The sequence below is a fragment of the Trichoplusia ni genome, chromosome 1 (genome assembly GCF_003590095.1).
Source record: "Trichoplusia ni isolate ovarian cell line Hi5 chromosome 1, tn1, whole genome shotgun sequence".
Classification (NCBI taxonomy): Eukaryota; Metazoa; Arthropoda; class Insecta; order Lepidoptera; family Noctuidae; genus Trichoplusia; species Trichoplusia ni.
Genome location: NC_039478.1, coordinates 4,365,212 through 4,387,922, shown reverse-complemented (window position 1 = coordinate 4,387,922; position 22,711 = coordinate 4,365,212). Strand labels below are relative to the sequence as shown.

The following is a 22,711-nucleotide window of genomic DNA, read 5'->3' as shown; positions in this document are numbered from 1 at the left end:
TAACGTCATTGACATATCGTTTGTTTTTAGACAGGTAATTAAATAATCGTTGATTGAATGAGTGCTTGTGCTGCGGGAGTGTCATTATAATATCAAAAATATGTACTTCCTCACCTATAATGCGAATCTTAAAATGATTTCACTGAGGCAAGATCGACCGCCGCAACACTACATCTAAGCAATTGCAAATGCATTGAATTAAATAACTAAGGCACACCCAGCCAGGGGTACTCAAGGAAATTAGTTTAGATATTTCTTATTGATATTCCATCGTTTTGTTTTCCAAACTAGAGTCTAAGATAGCTATTGAATGCTACTCAATAGAAGGTGTTGTCGTCACTGTATTAGCATGACGGGTGAACGACCACAAAGAATGCTCATGGCGTCACAGTTCTCCTATTGTATTATGAAAGTTTAGTGAATCACTCAAAATTATATAACCTGGTACCTATGCATGCATGTATTGGGCTTACTTATATGTAGGAAAAACATTGTTGATAAAACGTAACAAAATTCTTTTCTGCAATAAAAATCAGTCCAGATCAAAATCAAAATTTACGTTGTCTACCTAAAAATGATAAATTGTTATTAGCAATTAACGGCCCCGCGAGTTTGGCTCGTAAAAAAACACTAGGCGTTAACTATTTATACTTCAAAGAAGTTAACTCATTTTGAGCTACAATTAATGAATTGTTTTTTTTACAGGATGAACGAGCAGGATTTAATGGTGGCGCGCGCGTTGGCGGCTGAGTCTAAGGAGAATTCACCAGGTGGATCTCCAGGACCGCTCAGAAAAACTGTGCTCACCAACCTAGCCGATAAACTTAACACATTCAGGTGAATAATGTTATATTTTTTTCGTTTTGAAATATAATACAAACTGTCAAAGCCAGGTGCTGTTTTAAACAATTTCCAAGCTTGTCGTATAGTACCTTCTCGTGTACAGTTTCGTTATTCAGTGTCTAGATGGCGCTGCATGTAAGACACAGCTAAAAGTCCGCTAACTGTATTGCTTATTTGATGAATTACTTAAAAGAATAATAAGTTTATAGAACAGTTAATATAAATAATACAGACAATGATTGATCTCAATATGCTGATATCCAGCTTTTTTCTCCTTTGGTTAAAGTCATGTCAAAAATGACAAGACGTCAAACCAAATGTCAACACATTTTTTACGGGCGTACTGAACTTAACCTGTAAATTATAAGATTTCACGATAAATTGTACTTTTAAATGTAAATATACAAAATAATGACTGATTGTAAACTTTGTAGTGATAATATTGTGAACGTTTTCTTACAAAATGACTTATTATGAAAGTATTGTGGTGAAACTTGGTAACTGTGTTGTTTAAAGATGGATAGAAGACCTATTAAAGTTAAGCCGAGATCTAGATCAAAGACTCGTCCCACGACCAGCGAGGAATTCGCTGCTGACGATGAAGACAGGTGCGTACTCTTGTACGTAAGATATTCCATCAAATAACCGTATGTATTTTGATATACATGTATACTTTTTCAAGTGGTCATCCGAAACCGTACTTTCTACGCTCAAATTTTACAAAACGTTCCTTAAACCCTCTGTTGTTTATAATCAAATTTTGTACATTTTATGTTGTATAGCGTTGTCGGAAGTCATCGGTCTTTGTTGACATTCGTGATTCGCGCAATCGATTTCACGTCTCTATTACACGGTGCGTTCCAATACACGTATAAAAAGTGCATCGATAAAAATTAATGACTTATTTACACAAACATGGCTACGGTATGACTCATTATTCGTTATAGCTACTATGTAATTTGTAGGTATTTGGTTTATCCTCTCATTTGTGACGTAAAACAAAGACCATGAATATTTTCTCTTTGTTCTAAATTAGCGTATGATTTGAATCGTAGTAATATACACTTAATAGCCTAATGATACTTAAAAACAATATCAATATCATAGAAATAATTTTCAAATGCAAAAAGGTAAGTAATACTGAATTTACGCCGAAACCGATGTTACTGCGAAATAATATTATGTACTATCGATAGAATAGAATAGAATAGAATATTCTTTATTGTACACCATGGAATTACAGCAGTGATTCTTAATACATACTTTCGTTTGTTTTTAGAGTACTGATTTAGTACAACTAACCTCAACATCCGACATGCATAACCTCAAATCTGAGGGCACGGCAGTGCCCCTGCCAAGTCTCGAGCAAAACGGGCACGGCCGTACCATCTTTTCTCGAAGCGATTCGCGGCTGTTTCGCCCCCCCTGTATCTTCGACGTGGACAAAGCTAGGAGTTTAGCTTTTCGGGGAATAATAGTAGGCATTAGAACAAGCTTAAGTTCGAAATTACATGCCAATTGAATTAATGGTTTAGGAGTTACGGTCGATCAAAGTTACACCATTTTGTCACTCACTGACTCACTGACAGATCATCAAAAATCTAAGGTACTTCTAGCAGACTTAGAAACTTCAAATTTTGCACCAAGATAGGTCCTTAGCCACATATAAAGGAAAAATTATAAAAACATTAAAAAATAATATGCCATAGAAAACAATTTTATATTTGCGGTTTGGCAAGAACATTATGTATGGATTTTGACTGCATTGTTAACTTTGTTCGTTGTTTAAGTACCTATTCAATTGGATGAATACATACATAGAATAGAAAAGAATAATATAAATGTAATACACAGACTATCATTAATACAAATTAATACATAAAATTCATAATTCATTAAATTAATAAAGCTAAAACTCCATTGTATTGCGATAAATATTGTATGCGCGCTCGATAGATGGCGTTGTACGTGTCTGAATCGCGCTATGGTTTCGTTACAAAGCGCAGTCTAAGTAGTACTTCAGAATAATTCGATAATTTTCATTTGATAGCGCCACCTGTCTATGAAAAACCATTTCGAAACTAAAAAATATTGTAGTGATAATTGATATACGGAGAACTTTACGTGTTATTTAGTTTAGTTTAGCTATAGTTTGTAAGTTAGTAGATATATATATGCATATATATATAAGTTTAAGCTTGTTTACATTAGAAGTAACGAAGTCTCAGAGAAGAAACAAAAGAGATAGAGATAGAGAATGGGTTCTAAGCAAAGCAGTAGCTGAAGTCCTAGAAATTATGACACCTAAAAAAAAAGAAAGAAATACACTTACAAAAAATAAATGAGATCCCACCAAAAACATTAAATGTAAAAAAATGCCAAGTCTCTCGATGCAGTCTTTCCATCGTAAAAAGTTTTGAGATCTCATAGAAGCCAAGTCCTATTCAAAATATTTTGTAGTTATAAATCAACATTTAGTAATTGTATCAATAGTTTTCTTTATATTATAATTATAGTGACTTGGCAATGAGCACAAATTAAAAGCTGCTTGATGCCTGGAATTATGTGCAAATGTTACTGACGAGACCAGTGATCAGATTATTTGTTATGTGTGAATCATGATGGTCACTACCGACTACATGCTCCAATACAATAATTAAGAATACCTTACGGGCCATCGCTTTATGAAAGTAAATGAATCGAGAGTACACTAAGACTGACTGCCGTTGCCGAAATTCGGTTGGGACGACACGGATAAACCAAAAGAAAATTAATTTTGTGATATTAATGTTTACGCATGCGGTGTGTGTAACTTTCAACTCCTACAAATATGCCGTTTTATTTGTTTCTTCTTGTGCTCATTGCCAAGTCACTATAATTATAATATAAAGAAAACTATTGATACAATTACTAAATGTTGATTTATAACTACAAAATTATTTATTACTTAAATTACAAAATATCAGACTAGCGGACGTATTTTCACGAAATAAAAGAAATGGGGGTTCATGTATTATGGTAAAATCATATCTTAGATTTAAAATTATCTCCGAAGCAAAAAGTTTAAGTATCTGCAACGTATTTGAATGTAGTGGCATAGAACTAGTCGATCATAAACTTATAATATTATGTATTTACAGACCACCTAAAAATAGGCAAGATTACCTGGAGTTGTTTTTTTCTAGACTTACAGAATTACTTAACAAAATATCATATTTAAGGAGAAAAGTAATAATATGTGGGGATTTCAATATTAATCGGTTGGATAACAACAATGTATCTAGACAATTTGAACATCTACTAACAAGTTATAATCTAAAACTAACTATAAACCAACCCACTAGGATAAGTAGTATGACATGTATAGATAATATAGCCCATAATATTAGAGGTTCAAAATCAAAAATTCTGGAATTTTCTCTGTCTGACCACACAGCCCAATTACTGACTTGCCCTATAAAGAAAAGCTATTACATTACTCACTGGTTTAAATATATACGCGACTATTCTGAAGAAAACATAATCAAATTTGTTCAATGCATAAAGAGTCTTAATTTCACAGAGTGCTACTCGTATGTTGATCCTGAAAAGGCATACAATTCGTTCTATGATTTGTTTCACCTACTTTATGATCTGTGCTTTCCAACCATACGAGTGAAAATACCAATAACAAAAAAACCTAAATGGCTCAGTAAAGGCATTCAAACATGCTCAAAACGGAAACGTATATTACTTTGGAAATATAGGCGAACGTCAAATCTAGAAGATAAAAAACACTTCAAAGACTACGCAAAACGATTTAACTCAATAATAAAAAAGACTCAAAAAGCACAAAACAGCTATTATATTAATTCATCTAAAAACAAAGGTAAAGCGATATGGCAAGTCATAAATAATTATAAAACCGTGACTCCTAAAGAAAATATAGAACGAATAAATGTAGGTAACAAAATAATTACATCGCCGAAAGAAATAGCTCAATCATTTAATAACTATTTCATAGATGATATAAAACCTTTGTCTAATGATTCTAATACATCCTCGGCAGCACTTGTTTGTAATCAATTAAATTCAATTTTCTTGAAACCCACAAATGCACAAGAGGTAAACCGGATAATACGAGGGCTAAATAATACTAATAGCACGGGATACGATAGTATAAGTACTAAAATTGTAAGGCGAGTTTCTGATTATATTGCGCCAGTACTCAGTCATATTATAAATCAGTGTCTTGAATATGGAGTATTTCCTTCAAAACTAAAAATAACGGTAATAAATCCACTATTCAAAAAGGAGGATAAAGAAGATATGAGTTTTTACAGACCAATTGCTCTAATACCAGTTATTGCAAAAATCTTTGAAAGGGTAATCTATGATAACTTATATAACTATTTCAAAAGCAATAATATACTTGCAAATGAGCAGTTTGGTTTTCGCAAAGGAAGGTCTACAAGTGATGCTCTTTATAAATTCTTAGGTAAAATAATGAAAGGACTGGACGACAAGCAACTAACAACTGCTGTTTATATGGACATGTCGAAGGCGTTTGATCACGTAGACCATAATCTACTATTAAAAAAGTTAGAAAAATGTGGGGTGAGAGGAAATGCTTTAAACCTTATAAAGTCGTATCTAAGTGAAAGGTATCAAATAACTCAAATAATAAGAATAATAAAAAATACAGAACAAACATACTTGTCAGACCCTAAAGTCATCAAATATGGCGTGCCACAGGGGAGTATTCTTGGCCCACTGTTGTTCATCATCTATATAAACGACCTCCCAAAAACTATTAACCAGGAAATTATACTATTTGCAGACGATAGTACAGCCATATTTACTGAAGATGACAAAAGCAAACATGAAGATAATATAAACAAATCTCTTGACGAAATTATAAACTGGCTAACGGCTAATAACCTGAAAATTAATATAACAAAAACTAATTATATGTCCTTTACAAACAAAAATACTAAATCAACAAATCTAAATATAAACTACAAGGGAACAAAGATTAATGAAGTCCATAATGCTAAATTTTTAGGAATACATATCGACTCAGAACTAAACTGGAAATTTCAAATTGATCAGGTCTGTAAAAAATTGAACCAGTTCTCATACGCCCTCTATATGTTACGCAAAGTGGTAAATGAAAAAGTGTTGCTAAATGTCTACCACGCATACGCAGGCTCCACATTAAAATATGGCATTATTTACTGGGGTAATTCTACTAACAGAGAATTTGCTTTCAAGGCTCAAAAAAGATGTATTAGAAGTATATGTGGACTTAAACCAAATGATACATGTAGAACAGAGTTCAAAAGATTAAATATTTTAACTCTTCCTTCGTTGTACATATTTGAGGCAGCAGTAATGATAAAACGCGATATCAAAAATTATGAAACATTGAGAAGTGTGAGACACAAAAATCAACTATGTATAAATAAATGTAGAACAGTTAAATTTAGAACAAGTATATTTGGCATGGGAGTAAAAATTTATAATAAAATACCAGAATGTATAAAAAATATTCCTAACATTACTTTATTTAAACTGAAACTCAAAAAGTTTCTAATATCCAAAGTGTATTATTCAATTAATGAGTTTCTAGAGGATAAAAATCTTGACTTATTCTAATAATTAACTGTGACATATGCATAAATATAAATCCTTTATTCTTTAATTGACTATAAGTGCTGACATAAATATTTTAATGAATGTATGACATGATTAAAACCTCGAGATAATTAAGTGATGTACCTACCTAGCTAAACTTGTAAGTAATTGTGTATTCAAAATAATTATTTTCTTCTCATTATGACATTGTACACCTCAAAGGTATGTTACAGCGATTCTATACATGTTTAATTCTAAGAACCATATTTTACCTGTGACAACAATAAATGAATTTGGTTTGGTTTGATTTGGTTTGGTTTGGTTTGGTTTGAAAATATTTTGAATAGGACTTGGCTTCTATGAGATCTCAAAACTTTTTACGATGGAAAGACTGCATCGAGAGACTTGGCATTTTTTTACATTTAATGTTTTTGGTGGGATTCAAATATTCATGATATCCCTTACCACCATACCCTACTGCATACCTATTATAAACTGCTTGTTTTAAAGTTTCCATAACAAAAGTAATTGTTTATCGAGAAATAAGCTCTTAATGTTTTTGTTATCGGTACCTAACGAATATGCTCTGTAAGACTGAGAGTTTCGAATAAGTACTTAATGATTTTCGTACACCAAGTGGAAGAAGACAAAAAGGACGAGAACTAACTCTGCTAGGTATGTCGCTTTGTATACGATCTGCGTATCAATTTAACATGGAAATTCCCAAAAAAACCCCATTGTAAGCAAAACATTTTTTTGATTTTCGTTCACGCCTCTTTTTTTGGTTATTTAGATCGCAGACGCGATGGCATACATCGACTTGAAGATTAGCGTCATTCAATGAAATTTTCTGAGTCCAATGCCCTCGCTAAACCTACGCGACCTCATAAGCGTGGCTAACGTCTAAACCGACTTATTTGGTGCTGGTTGTTACCGAAAAAGTGATAAACGCTAGGCAGAAGTATATTGCATTAGAAGTATTTTCGAAATGTATTGTATCTGCGTAAATTTCCAAATTTGGCTTTTTGCCAAACTGTGTAACTCCTAATTCTGTGGTACTGGCGTGAAATAATCTTTTTTAAACATAAAAGCCATCCATCGACAATATTTTTCGATTTCCTATTATTTGTATAATTACAAGTAACGTCGCAAAATAACTGCAAATTTTTGGGCATGTAATGTAAGTCGGCGCGACAACTTTCGACACTCTTCCAGCACATATTTTCAGTTTTTAGCACATACGATATCCAATTTCGAGTATCTCAATTAGAGGTCAAGTATTGTACCTACGTAATTAGGTTAATCTCATGATAAGGAAATGAAAATCACGTATGTTTTGCGAAAAAGTTGAATATCTATGGGAATAGAATATATCCCGTATTAACCTATAGAAAGCGTTAGATTGTCCATCGAGATCTTAAAAAAATCAAACATTAACTTACTGTATGACAGACCATAAATATCATCTTGTATATATAATATTGCGATGCGGCTTGTGTTTCAAGTTTTCGTGTCTGAGTCACGCCTGGCCAGGAACGTAACAGTTTTAGGACAATGACTCTTGACCCACACTCATATTAGGAGTCATACCATGTACAAGGAGAATTCTACGTATTATATGAACACTACGTATGGAATAAATGGCAGTAGTACTCGGTGTTAATAAGCCTATTGCGAATTCGACGCCCAGAAGTCTGTAACGTAACCTTAAATTAATGATGACCCATCTAAAAGGGTCCCGCGAATTAAATATTACTTGGAAAGAGCTTGTATTTGATGTTGACTGTGAAATTACAAAGGAATTTATAAAGAGGTACAAACTGAAGCGGCATTTTTGTGTGAATTTTCAGATAAATAACTTTCAAAAACATAGTAGTTCATGTCTCACGAAACTTTATAAAACAATCTGCCGTAAATCATTTTCGACGTTCCCAATTCTTTGAACGCTTAAACACTCTCCTTAATTAGTCATAAAGCAAACAATAATTTAATTATAAACACGAAAACTAAGTACTTAATCAGTGGAAAGAGACATGCGAACTAACAGCTGGTTGGTTCATGGGTGGTCGCAGTTTTACAGGTTTTTCAAATAACTTGCTCTATTTCCATTGAATACCTCATTCATATTTAATAACTCATAAGCCATCAATGTTAAAACGATCCGATAAAACGGACCAGCAAAACTGAGACTTCTTGAAGTCCGTTATCGCATGCCATTTGTAAAATGGCTGTAAAACGAAAATTTTCAGTTCGCCGTGACGCAGTGAAATTTTCGCCTTCCACAGTAATATGTGCTTAACACAACATTATCAATACTTCATCAGCACTCTATCATGATTCGACATTATCAACACATTTTTTTAATATAATCAGGTTGATTTTAGTGCTTCGGTGTAACCACTGAAGGGCAGTGGTCCGCGAAAGTTAACTCTAAATACTCCCCTGTTTTATCGCCTAATTATTAAAAAAAATGAGTTTCCTAATGTATTGACTGGTGACTATTGGTGTGTTGTTCGAAGATATAATTTCAATGGCGAATCGGCAAGAACTTTTCAAGATTCTTGGTCAGTATATGAATTAATTTGTTTATAGTTATAAATAAATTTTCGGCTTCGGTTTAAACCTTCAAAGAGAGGTGTGTAGAAGTGTGTGTCTGAATACATGTTTTTTTTACAATTTTTATTTTATTTTTGAAAAACGTTTATCAGGTGTGAACTTGTTTGCAATAATTATTTTCCATGCGAAATGTCAAAACTTTTAAAATTAAATCGGTCTTTGTCTCAAAAAAAAAATAATCTAATCGTGCTTTCAAAAACATAATATTTTAAGCAAACTATAATTGTCATGTCAAATGATGTCTAATTTATTGGGGTAACCTATAGAGTCTGAAACTATTCCGATTGTCCTGAAATAGCCTGTTATAAGATTTTTTTTAATTTACTTTAGAATTAATATTCCAGTACACGGCTGCACAAAAATGAGACCTCGATTCAATTTCAGCAGAAAAGAGTTTATTTATTCAGTTCACTGGTTAGCGTGTGCCTTTAATTAGCAAACACTTTCATTATTAACTAGCTCGATAGAAACAGACAATAGTTAATCCGTGTTTTTATACTCATGCATATTGAAATCAAGATAATTCACGGATCACTGGTTATTTGCAATCAGATTAATTTAATAAATTATTTAACGGCCAGGTAACTGGAGTGTTTCTTTTAATGAACATATTTGCTAATTACCTATTATATGTTTTGTGTTCTATTTTCATTAAAAAAATAAACTTCAATAATATAGAATAAACATAGTTTTAAAATAGTTAACACGTAAGCGACGATTTTGGGTGAAATGTGCACCGAAATCATTTTTCGTAAACCTTTTCTGCGCGTGAAGTAACCCTGCACATGTTTTAATTATATATTTCAGCGTTCGTTTTTTCCCGTCATGAATTGAATGCCACCGATGTGGACACCTCATACAATCTGTATCTAAAAGTCAGGTGCAAAGTCCATGGATAAACAATGCAAGAAGTATTTGGATAAGGGGAAATAAATAACTTTAAAACAACTACTAAAAACTTGCTAAACCCAATATTGTAGAGTTCGCTGACCATATTTTATGGGTGTTAGTAAATCTGGGTTCTTCCACAATCTTTGCTCCTAACCGCACGGCCTGAACGAAGTATTTATTCTGTATATTTTATGCCCTGCCTATAGTGTATTTCGTCAACATCGATGCATTTACGCGTGACGTCACGTGACAAATGAACGACAGTTCCGCCGTCATCTGAGGGGAAGCACCTTCGCACACTTAACTATACGTTAAGTTAGACAAATGACTTTATTATTAAGTTTAAAAATAAATACTAATACTAAAAATAAAAATGAAGAATTTATTCTAATGAGCATTAAAAAATGTAACCTCACGAAGGTTACATTTTTTACACATACATACAGGAACTTGAGCGTCCATAGCCTTGTTGAAAAAATAACAGTTTACGATAAGATAACGGTGTTTTAAATTAGTTACATAATGCTTATGTAATGCTAGCTCTTGTGTTGTTTCTCTCGTTTAAACTTTTCTCGGAAGATAAGCTATCGTCAAGCCAAATTCATTAAAATCGGTTTAGCGGTTTAAGAGTTTAAAGCGCAACAAAGTAACTCAAATCGCTCTTAAGATATGTTGGTAATTTCTTTTCGTAAGTAGCGACCTAGGACTAGTCTCAGAACACAATCGCCTGCATATTTTTTTACAGAACAACTTAAAAAATGAGGCCATTAGAAAAACAAAATTGTCATCCATTTTGTCTTTGTAAAAAATAGTAAAAAAATTAGGAATATTAAAAAACTGATACACCCCATTTTTCCCGCTTTCTCTGACCTTTGGCCTAATATCTGACATTGACTTCAATTTTATTGAATTATTTATTAAGAGGGTCAACGCTGAATACTCGACTATCTAAAAGCTTTCAGTGCTTAATAAGAAACTTGTACTATCTACCAAAACTCCTCGTACTCTGCTTTATTTTGCGAGCATTAACATAAAAAAACTTGTTTACATGTTTATTAAACGTGTTATCGCATGAATGTTTGTTTTGTTTGTTACATCTGTCTGTGATGTCATGTCAGGCCGCTACAGTATCTGTGATAACGGCAGCGTCCAGACACCTTTTGTTTGCAATTTTTGAGCATTCGGCGGCATCGTGGTCGTGGCGGGAGGTTCGCCGGCCGCCGCACTCGCGCTCTCAGTCGGCCGCTCCACGCCGCCACGGCTCCCGTCGCCACTCGCACTAGCGCGCGGCTCGCTCGCGAACGCGATACCGACTGCGGAACCTATCCGCATATTTACTTCCATAAATTCATCGGACAAACAGCTTTCTACCCAAAATATCAACATCCAGTCCATTAAATAATCGTGTACAATTGCATCACGACTTCGCGCCGCAAAAGGTTGCCGCATCAAAACATTCGATTGCAACATTTTACACAACTTTTGGTTATAAACTCTTGAAAATTGCAACAATTTTAAAGACGTATTCCAGTAACTTAAAGTTTGCCGGATCGTTCGTCTTAAATTGCGATTGCAACAGTGCGGTACCAAGGTTGCTCGTGAGAAAACTTTTGAACAGTATTTGGGATTAAGTGATGTGTTTAAACTAACGTGAAACAATGTTGTCGATGGAGTCTTTGTGGTGTGGGTCGGAGAGTGAGTTGTCGACGCTGAGGTTGTGTAAAACCGCGGCGGATCGACCGGAGTACCGGCTGTCGAGGCGCAAGCCCTCGAAGAGTCTGATCCCGCAGGCGCTGCTGCACGCTCCGGACCCGCAGCCGAGGGCACACCGGCGACGAAGGTCTGGCACTTGGCCGTAAGTGTACACCAAGCACTGGCACACCCCACTCGCTAAATATTTACAATTTAATTTGTACACACAGCCCTTATCAGTTCATACTATGTATTTAAGTATGTACTATATGATTTATCATGTATGTGCGATAGAGGTCTACTATACCACAAATTGCTAGAAACATCGGCTATTATCATTTTCATTGCTTTATTGGTAATGGTGTCGTAACTGGAGGAACATAAAGCAACTTAATGATCTAATTAGCTCAGGTATCATGTTCATATCAGATTGCTATTAATTTCGTATTTTCTTCACCTTATCTACTTTATCTCTGTTCAGAGATTCAAATGTTTGCACCGTGTACTTTTATGTGGAAGCGAATTATATGCTAAATAACGAACATAAGAAAGGCATAAACCTCAATTACAGCTAGTTTCATAGTTTCTAAGCAATTAAAATAGTACATAACGAATGCCGTTACATTCTAGACTCTGGGCCAACGCGTTTGGAGCAACGTTCCAGATATACCTGTCTAACATGTCTTTCATATCGCGTACATGCACCTATATGTCACAGAGCTAAAATTACACTACTTCAAACAAATCTGCGTCTTTCGAACTTTCTCTTTTAAACCTATATCAAGTTAATTCAAGTGCTGTGGATCAGCCGCCTCTATAGGTAGTAGTTCTATGGTTTCACTGGGTACCTCGTCTTCGCATCCGTCCCGACCCAGATAGCAGATGATGCGTTGCGGCTTCAACCTTCGTAACTTGGTCAACATATTCCAAGTATCATTCGAAACTATTATTTGCTAATGTTATGGTAAATGGTTGTAAGAGCAATTAAAACAATTGCCTATCGTTTTAGTATTGTCAGTGCAATACTCAATGGTATTTGACCTAGTTTATCAAATTTTGAACGTGACTGATACATGCATAGAAAAATTAAATATGCATGCATTCTTGTCGAAAGCAAACCTAGTGTGTGCCAAGTAAACTGCCTTTTCAAATAGCAGTAAAAGAAATGACAGCCGAACAATGGTCATGAGTAATCGTGTTCTAAAATCGAAAGGTGCATATTTACATACTGATGCAAATCTTCAATTTTTTGCGGTGACCGCTGAGCTCAAATCGTGTGACGTCACGCCACCATAAAAAGAAGAAATAGATGCTATACACTAATAAGTACACAAACCCATTCAAGGTATCATGGTCGAGGTTAAGTCTATAGAAAGTTGATCCTGTTGGTAAACAGGCTTTCCCATTCAGATAAATAGGAAAACCAATCCATTGGCCAGTTGAGACTTTAGTAATACAATGCGTTTTCTAAAACATTCATAATCGATTATGACAACAATTAGGCAAAGAATGTTAATTATTTTGCAAATTAAGTGGGTTTTGTGATGTGTACATTTACATAATTAAGATGTACGGTTCGCTTCATTGATCACTGTTTTCTTTGATTCCAATTGGCGTTATTACTTTCCCTGCATATTTGAGTATCTTATGAAAGCTGTCATTAATAGAAACAAGTATTGAGTTCCAGTGCTTTACATGAAAGGCGTATTTAGAAGATACGAGTTGCAATTGCGAAGTCGCACAGTTCTGGTATCAAAAGTGATATATCATAGTCGGCAATTAATTGTAAATCGCGATGTTTCTCGCCTTGTTTTTTTTTACTACACATCGCCATCTAGTCTTCACATCGCCGTCTTTCATATTTAAACTTAGCAAAGTTTATAATCTTTATGAAAGATGTTAAACTACAAACAAACATATTGATATAGTTTTCAATGCATACGTATTAAAGATAAATTACACCCAGTAGTGAAAAAAATGGTCATAAAAAAAAATCCTAGTTCAGAATCGAACCCGATCTCAGGCATTGCAGTCAGGGCCACTAACCACTAGACCATGTCAGTTTTGGTTCTACATCAATTGTATTGTTCCCTTTCTCACTAATTACATCAAAATTAACACTAATCATAATATAAGTATAATAGAAGGGAAATCTTACACGTTCACGTGTCTCAGTGACGTCCGTCAGTTGAGCAATATTCGCTTTCCTGTAGTAAGCAAGGTTTCATATCCGCGGACATGCAACTATGGCGCGTAATACTGAATCTAATCGCCTATTGTTTCAAACGTATCACGTTTGTTTCTGCTGTTTCTGTTGTTCTTGTTCACGCTTTATACCTTTTGTGGTGTCTGACTGGCATTAACTGGGTTTCTTTAATACATTTTCGCAGTTCGAACTTTGATTTTTTTGAACTCCGTACCCAAAGGGATAAATTGGAACCATGTTATGTACTAAGATCCGCTTTCTGTCCGTCTTCCAGTTATGTATTAAGGCTCTGCTGTCTTTCAGTCTGTCAGTCCATCAAGCTGTATGTCATGAACCGTGAGAGCTATTGTTTTGTTTTGATACTTATTAAAAGGGAAAACGATTTCAGTATCTTCTAATACAAATACTTTTTTATGTATGTATATCTTTTGACGCTTAACAAGGAGGCAATTATATTGCTTGTCAAGTTGTCATGTTTTGTGTGTGAGAAATTGGGTTAGTAGATTTTTCTCAATAGAAAAAAAGTTTCCAATTTCTAGTTGATTACAAGTATAATATTTATTGTATTCTTTGGGTCTCACAACTTACTTGGTTTACCTAGAATAGTACCCAAATCAGTAACAAAAACAAACACCAGAACAGACCCCTATATATATGTATGTAAATCTCCTTTTAATATTAGAAGAAACATCTGCCCTTATCCAAACAAATATTTAGTTCTTGATTCCCACAAACATTGCTATATTTTGTTGTCAGTGACGTAATTCGCGTTTAAACCTTTAACAAGCAATTAAACTCTGAAGTTCATATTGTTGTCTTTATCTATGCATAAACATGCTTCACATGCATACATATATTTTAAAATTGGAGTGTCTGTTTGTAATATTTAAATAACAGTTTTTTTAACAAAACGATTTTTATTTTTGTCCGTTCCGGTTAATCGCTGAAGATAGGGCCGGTTTTGACGGGACTTCTATTGGCAGGAACTAGTGTAATAAGGAGTAACTTTAGGCTATTTAAAGGCAAAAAGGGCTATTTTTATAGCGATGCTGTGTTAAAAACTTAAAATACCAAAAATCTGATGGACACATAATATAAAAATATTTCAATTTCAAGGAACCACTTGAGGCAATACCGGACTAATAAGATCGTGGCCTCATTTACTGTAGCTAATTAAATTAACTATAGGCATAATACTGTAAACTAGGTAACTAGACATTACTAGACCAGTTTCACCAGTACAAAACATCCTAGGTAGGTTAAAACACAGTTTTATGGTAGTACCATTAAATATTCAGATCTAAGTCAAGATGATAGCAGAGTGTATTAGCACCCACTTATAAAGGCACAGTTATCCTGAATACTATTAAAGTTTGAGATGCCGCCATGATAATTTTCTTATGTAGGCGATAGATTGGAATATTTTCTCGAGCATTTCCTTGTAATTTAACATTCGCGTGAACGCTCGGCGCTCTGTTCTATGATTTATGATCGTTGGCTAGAGACACATAATGCTCACAGTGACAGTTTACATACGTGTAAAATTTCGTTGATAGAGTCCCGTTGCCAAACGGCAAGAAACGGAGCCCTTTAATATAGATTTTCATACGAAAAATAATCATACCATTTTGGGGGTTCTCCATACTTAGAACTCAAACTCATTTTTTTACAGTTAACACGTTTAGGTTATCCTTAGATAGATTGCCGCTAATTTTAATTAAAAATTGGTCGAAATGTTATACCAATACACACACTGGTTTATAAAATTACGTCTTAACCAAACCGATCGCTGTCGGCGTTAGATTTTTGAAAGGGTGATACTGACTGGCTAACTTAGCTATCGGCTTGTGTTTTATTACAAGTAAATTTTATAGACTATCATCACCATTTCGCATTAAATGTGATTTGAATAGATAACCAACAGGATGGACGATGCAGTTACATCATTAACGTCCCAAGTAGGAAGGTCGTATTATAATTAATATGATAATATGAATAGATACAGCTTCATATAATACCTGTGTTAACCATATTAAATCTACGTCTCTTTCGAGAGCTGACTCGCACATCATTAAACGCAATGTTTATTTACCCCTATGTTCGGTTCAGTTTTGAATCCAGAAAAACAGAACCAGGCCCTATAAAGTTTAAAATAAAGGTAAGGTATGTAGTATAAAACCTCTTTCGAATATAATAGAACAATCTATCGACCGGCATTTCGTAAAAACCGCAAGAATGTTAAAACAATTTTAAATCAGATTTCCCTTCCTTCGGTAGCATACGATATATAAAATATATTTACAACACCTTACACAATCATTCAATTTAATTGCACAGTACTGAATGATAGATTTAATAGCATAGTAATTACTTACCTATTGTTTATTGATATATACGCTGTGCTGTAGAGTAACGTAATAGATTATTTGCTGTGTGCTAAGCCATGTGTACTCGTAACTCACGATCCGCATGCAACCTGCGGTTCATCATCTCAGCCTATCGCCGTCCACTGCTGAACGTAGGCCTCCCCCAAAGAGCGCCAACCATCCCGGTCCTGGGCAGCCCGCATCCATCCGCTGCCAGCCACCTTCTTCAAATCATCGGTCCATCGTGCCGCAGGACGTCCTACACTACGTTTGCCTACACGTGGTCTCCACTCTAACACGTGTCTGCTCCATCGACCGTCTGTCCGTCTGCAGACATGGCCGGCCCATTTCCACTTCAGCGTGCTGATTCTGCGAGCAATATCGGTAACTTTGGTTCTCTGGCGGATGACTTCGTTACGAATTTTATCCACCAGAGATACCCCGAGCATCGCTCTCTCCATCGCACGCTGAGCAACCTTGAATTTATGGACCAGGCCCACGGTGAGTGTCCACGTTTCAGCTCCATACGTCATTACGGGTAGGACGCACTGGTTAAAGACCCTGGTCTTAAGGGATTGTGGTATCGACGATTCAAAGATATGACGTAGCTTCCCGAATGCTGCCCAGCCCAAACGTATTCTTCTGCTCGCTTCCTTCTCGAAGTTGTGTCTCCCCAGTTGGATGGTTTGGCCAAGATATATGTATTCTTGCACAACCTCGAGAGCAGCGCCATTTACGACCACGGGTCTCGGAAGAACAAGGCCATTGTACATGACTTTAGTTTTATTTAGGTTCATTCCGAGACCCACACGTCGCGAAGAATCGCTTAGGCCGTTAAGCATCAGCTCCAACTCCTGCAGAGATTCCGCCATGATGACTATGTCATCTGCAAATCGCAGGTGTGAGATGTACTGACCGTTGATGTTCAATCCCCGTCCTTTCCAATCAAGCGTTTTAAAAACGTCCTCCAATGCGTTTGTAAACAGTTTCGGAGAGATTACGTCTCCCTGTCTTACTCCTCGACGCAATTGGATTGGTTTTGTGCTCTGTTCTTGTACTTGAACGGTCATTGTCGCGGCCTTGTACAAACACCTCAGCACCTCGACATATCGGCAGTCCACGAGACATCTCTGCATGGATTCCATCACAGCCCAGGTCTCGACGGTGTCGAAGGCTTTTTCGTAGTCCACATACGCTAGGCATAGAGGTTGATTATACTCCTCTGTCTTCTGTATAATTTGCCTTAGCGTATGTATGTGGTCCACGGTGCTGTAGCCTTTTCGAAACCCGGCCTGCTCCGGTGGCTGGAAGTCATCGAACTTTTGGGCGAGACGATTCGAGATAACCCTCGAGAACAGCTTATACACATGGCTCAGAAGTGAAATGGGGCGGTAATTTTCAAGCCGCGTATTATCGCCTTTTTTGAAAAATAATACCACCACGCTTCTGCTCCATGCCTCCGGTGTTATGCCAGTATGGATGACGGAATTGAAGAGCTTAACAAGCTCTGTCAAGACAGGTGTTCCACCTGCCTTGAGCAGCTCAGTGGTTATTCCGTCATCTCCCGGAGCTTTGTTGTTGTGTAGCTGTCCGAGAGCTATTCTAATCTCACCCATGTCAATGTCGGGAAGCTCGTCTGTAAGGTGGCGTGTAAGTCTGGCTCGTGGGTCATCCGCGCTGTGTGCTTGGGGCGGGCTCGATTTTGGTGAGTATAAGTCCCCATAATACTTTTCGACTTCAGCGAGTATCTCTGGCTTCGAGGTAACGGTAGTGCCCTGTGACGTACTGAGTTTTGTCAGGTGACAACGGGAGATATGAGCCTTGGAAAATACTTTTGAGCCTTGGTTCCGCTCTATAGCTTGCTCAATGGATCGGGTATTCGCACGCCGAGTATCGCGTCTTATCAGCTTTTTTATCTCCCTGTTAAGTACCTGACGCTCAGACGGTGTTGCGTTTATGTTTTCTCGCCGTTTCCTCATCAATTCCAGGGTCTCGCTGGTGAGTGCCGACTTGCGTCCATTACTCATCGGTCGAAAATACTTATAGCCCACCTCACGGACAACCCGTACCAGACAATCGGTGGCGTCGCTAATATCCTGAGTAGTTTCCAACATAGCGAATCGATTTCGTAGCTCCAACTGGAAGCTTTCGCAGCCAGCCTCGACCTGGGGCACGGTTGGTCTGAGAGTTGACTTCATCAATCGCGCTCGCTCGATTTTGAGATTTATACTCAGAGTGCCTCTTACCAGTCGGTGATCACTACCGGTATTGACCCTGTTAATCACAGAGACATCTCTGAATATCTGGCGCTTGTTTGACATAATGAAGTCTATCTCGTTCCTCGTCACGTTATCGGGGCTCCGCCAGGTCCACTTCCTTTGGGGCTTCTTCTGAAAGAATGAGTTCATCAGGAAGAGCCCCTGAGCCTCGAGGAAGTTTACCAGCATTTGCCCCCTGTGATTTCTGCGCCCAGAGCCGAAGGGACCCACTCTCGACTCGCCATTCTCTTGTACTCCTACTTTGGCGTTGAAGTCACCCATGACAACAGTGTAGAATGTTTTGGTACGAGACATAGCTTTCACTATGTCTTCGTACATGGCCTCGACTTCGTCGTCTGGGTGCGAAGACGTTGGGGCATACACTTGAATGACCTTCAAAGTGTAACGCTCCGTTATTTTAAGAACAAGGTATGCCACCCTTGCCGACACACTGCCAACTTCCACAATGCTGCCCTTGAGTGACTTGTGGATCATAAAACCGACGCCACCTTGAGATGGTTGGTGTCCTTCTCGGAAATAGAGTAAGTGACCAGCCTCGAGAGTTATCGTCTCCTCCCCCTGTCTTCGAAGTTCTGATAACCCTACGATATGCCAGTTAATACGACTTAACTCTACTTCCAATTCGGCAACGTGCTCGTTCAGCCGTAGTGTACGTCCGTTATACGTCGCCAAAGTCAATTTGCGTAGGTACCCTGCCGTCACCCGGGGATTCTTAGCACCCCCCACTGCACCGTTACCGTGGCCGGTACCATGGCCAGGAATAGTGCAGCTACCGGGAACTGGGGGCCGTGAATTTAAATTGTGCTGCATAAGGGGGGGATTTGCCGTAGTCACCACGCTTGGCATGCGGGTTGGTGACCGCAGTTCTGTGGTATAGTTATTCTCCGTGGGGCGCTGCTGCCCGCCCCCGGTGTTGTTTTGTCCCTTAGTCGCCTCCTACGACACCCACGAGAAGAAATGGGGTGGTGCAATTCTAGCCCGGCACCACACGGGTGGTGAACCAACCTGCGGTTACACTGCATCAAGTATGTAAGGTTCTATGTCAGGTCGAATGCGTATATCCTGGTAGAGAAACCATTCTAAAAATATGACGTGTAAGTTATGACTAGGTGCTGTATCGTTTTTGATAGTAGTCCATTGTTGTGATGTATCGAATGGTACCATGGTAATAGTATGTGCTAATGCAGGGCAGAAACCTCATGTAATGAGCAAGAATTACGCCATCATATTTAGATATGAAATAATTTGCTTGGCCTTTTTCAAAAAACGTCTCCTAAGTCAAAGAATATCAAGGCATAAGACAAGGAACTTTTGGGTTACAAACATTCAAGTCACATTCACATACACATACATTCGTAGATCACAAAAATGCTTGTCTTACGTGAGGATCGAACCCGCGAGTCGTCGCGATTTGTGGGTTTGGCGTGGTGACCTCGACCATCGGTCGGTTATGTATGTATTTACAGTATTTTTACAATAAAAAATCAATTATAACAACCAAAGATGTAGTTCGTAACGCTAAATTGAGTTATTGCAATGATGTGTGATGATGCAATAGCGGCTTTTCATATAATCTCGTTACGTTAATAGGTATCCTAAGTAAAGTACGATTCAAATATGTACTAACAGTATTCGCAAAACAAATGTTATCTCACCAAGAGAATGTAGGACGAATGTATAATTTATTCCATGTTAGTATAACCGCGATTGCTTTCATAAAATATTTATTGTTCGGCACATCCACATGTGCCTCTTTATTTCTAAACTCGTGTATGCTAAGTGTCAGTGACGAAATGAATCTATACTTACGTCACTTGCTTAGGTGCATTTGTGAGATGTGTAGAATTACAAACAGGTATTGTGAAGACATCGATTTTTGTTGTGAAATAGACAGGAAGATGGTCTGGAAACTCCAACCCCGTCCGTTCAGGATGGATTAAAAGAACGCACCCTTTTTTTTCTGGCTCTATATTCGGAAAAATGTGGCCAAACCACTACCGCCAAACACAAACCACAGTTCCCAATCACTAAAAGTCAACGATTAAAACAGTCAAAAGACATGCTGAAACGTATGAAGATGTTATGAAGATAAAAATCCCTGGTCAATAGAAATTTATTTTATAGATCTTGGAATCGGCAATTATGAGATTCATAAGAAAGGCGACACCAGCCATCTTGCGCACCGTTAATACTAGGAACTCATGTTGACCTGTCATCTAACTGTTATGACCATCCGGCCATTATGAAGATGACATTAATCGAACGCCATCTCAGGTTTTAAGACACTTCATACATCGGTTTATGAATCTACCTGACCGTTTCCTTCTTAAAGGATATTTTACGGTTCAACATATACGCTAGTAGATGCACAAAAAATGCAGCTTCTATGCTAGCAAAATATATTTTTCATATAATATTATCGAAATAAATACAAGTCAACAGATGATAAGCCCAAAATGGCCATTCTCCAATTTGGCCATATCACTTTCCGCCATAACGTACCTAATTAACTCTCAAATGAAAAATGGGTTGACGTACATTAAGCAGAAACGGCTGAACCACTAGCAGATATAAACGACACTCATCATTCAAACGCATCACACCCATCTTGCTGTTTATATCTCTCGAGCACATGCGTGGGTGGATAAGGATTTAATTCTGTATTTCCTTCTTATGCAAGCTTGATATACTATAAGTAGTTGATTTTAAATTACACTTCTATTGCTGAAACGTTAGACTAGTTACTACTAACCAGTTTTGATGGAAAATTACCGTCTGTACCACTTACGAATGTTCCAATCGCAATGTTTTCTGTGTCAAAAATTTCGAAAGAGTACGTTTTTTATTTTGAGTCATAGTACATACAAGTTTTTTTTTAAGCCTGTTTTGAGTATAATACGTTTATTAGATTTGTCATAAGTGCAATTAAGGATTTTGTCTGGAGAATCAGGCTGATAAACCAGTCACATGTTTTAGGACAAAAAGAAAAATGATTACCTAAACCAGTAGCCAAGTTACATTAAAAATTCTCCGAGTGAAACCGATGGCGAATTCTTCCTATGTATTAAACAGCTGATAACTCAAACGTGAACTTGTGCTTTTGGTTCGTTTTATTGGTCTTCTTAGTTCTGTCGTAGCCTTCAAAAAGTTTACCACTTGGCTTCTATCTTTTGCTATAGAATCTAGTGAATATTCTGTGTAAGTTAGGTTTACCAAACCAGACGTTCAATGGTCCATAAAACTGCCAATGTTCTAATTTCATCGTAAGTGTAATCAATGCAGTTAAGGCCAAACGTGTATCGATTATTCAATTAACGTATCGTAGGTAGTGTTCTAATTTTGTTACCTATGTTGGTAATTTAATTTCTTCCTCAAGGTCTCTAGAAAGGACACCATCAATATGATCGGTTGCCGGAACGTGCTTTTTATAGGATTTAACGTTACATAACTTAAGAGTACGATTTTTTTTCCAATATTCGTCTTGTTGTGGTCTCAGAGCAGTCAGAATGAAGTCAATATTATTGCTGGTGTCGAAGAGAGACGCGGCTCTACGCACAATATTGCTCTGTCACGCTTCCACAACCATAAAAATATAGCCATTTAAGATGGTGATAGACCCCCAGAATATTGACTACCATTAAAACCATCTCAACCTACCATACCTTAAGTTACCGTATTGCCTTGCTTTGTTGTACGCCGCCGCCGTACCAAGGACTGGGTCTAAATGAATATCATTTTGCTGACTAACATGGACTTTAAACTTATGCATTTATTTTTCTCTTATTTTGTTAACGGTTGGTGTATCACGTTTACTTCTTATCAGATACTGGTCAAAAACAATGATTAAAAGTTTGTTTCAGACTTAACCTTCATAATCATAATTAATAATCACGATATTTTGTTATTACTGTGGTTTTGAGATTTAATCAATGATGCATTATTTGAGGTATACTTTTCTCCAAAAAATGTAACTAGTACAATCAATTTCATTTCACGTTATTTCTCCTACTACTACTTACGGCTTTGGAGGTCGTTTAAGACATTGTACTTACCTACCTGAATTAGTTTTCACCTTGTCTTATTTTTTTATCTAGCCCCGTGCTCTACAGACCGTAATACGTAATCTATTTGTCTATTTTCAAATTGTTTGTTTCAGTCTACAAGTTTTTACTTTCACAAAAAATTGCTTGTAGAAACACTTT

General features: G+C 36.8%; 1 protein-coding gene across 9 annotated transcripts in view; it reads left to right on the top strand.

Annotated features, from left to right (window-relative positions):
- LOC113508905 (NAD kinase-like) overlaps window positions 1–22,711 on the top strand; it is a 63,919-nt gene that overhangs the window by 5,386 nt on the left and 35,822 nt on the right. Inside the window, exon 2 of one of the 9 annotated variants that reach the window (XM_026892114.1) lies at window positions 706–837. In XM_026892114.1, the coding sequence (XP_026747915.1) occupies window positions 707–837 (131 nt within the window). In that variant the 5' untranslated portion in view covers window position 706. Of the gene's footprint in view, window positions 1–705; window positions 838–1,163; window positions 1,491–8,861; window positions 9,024–11,144; window positions 11,822–22,711 lie in introns of those variants that run through there. The other 8 variants (XM_026892131.1, XM_026892123.1, XM_026892150.1 and 5 more) reach the window with 8 other exon arrangements.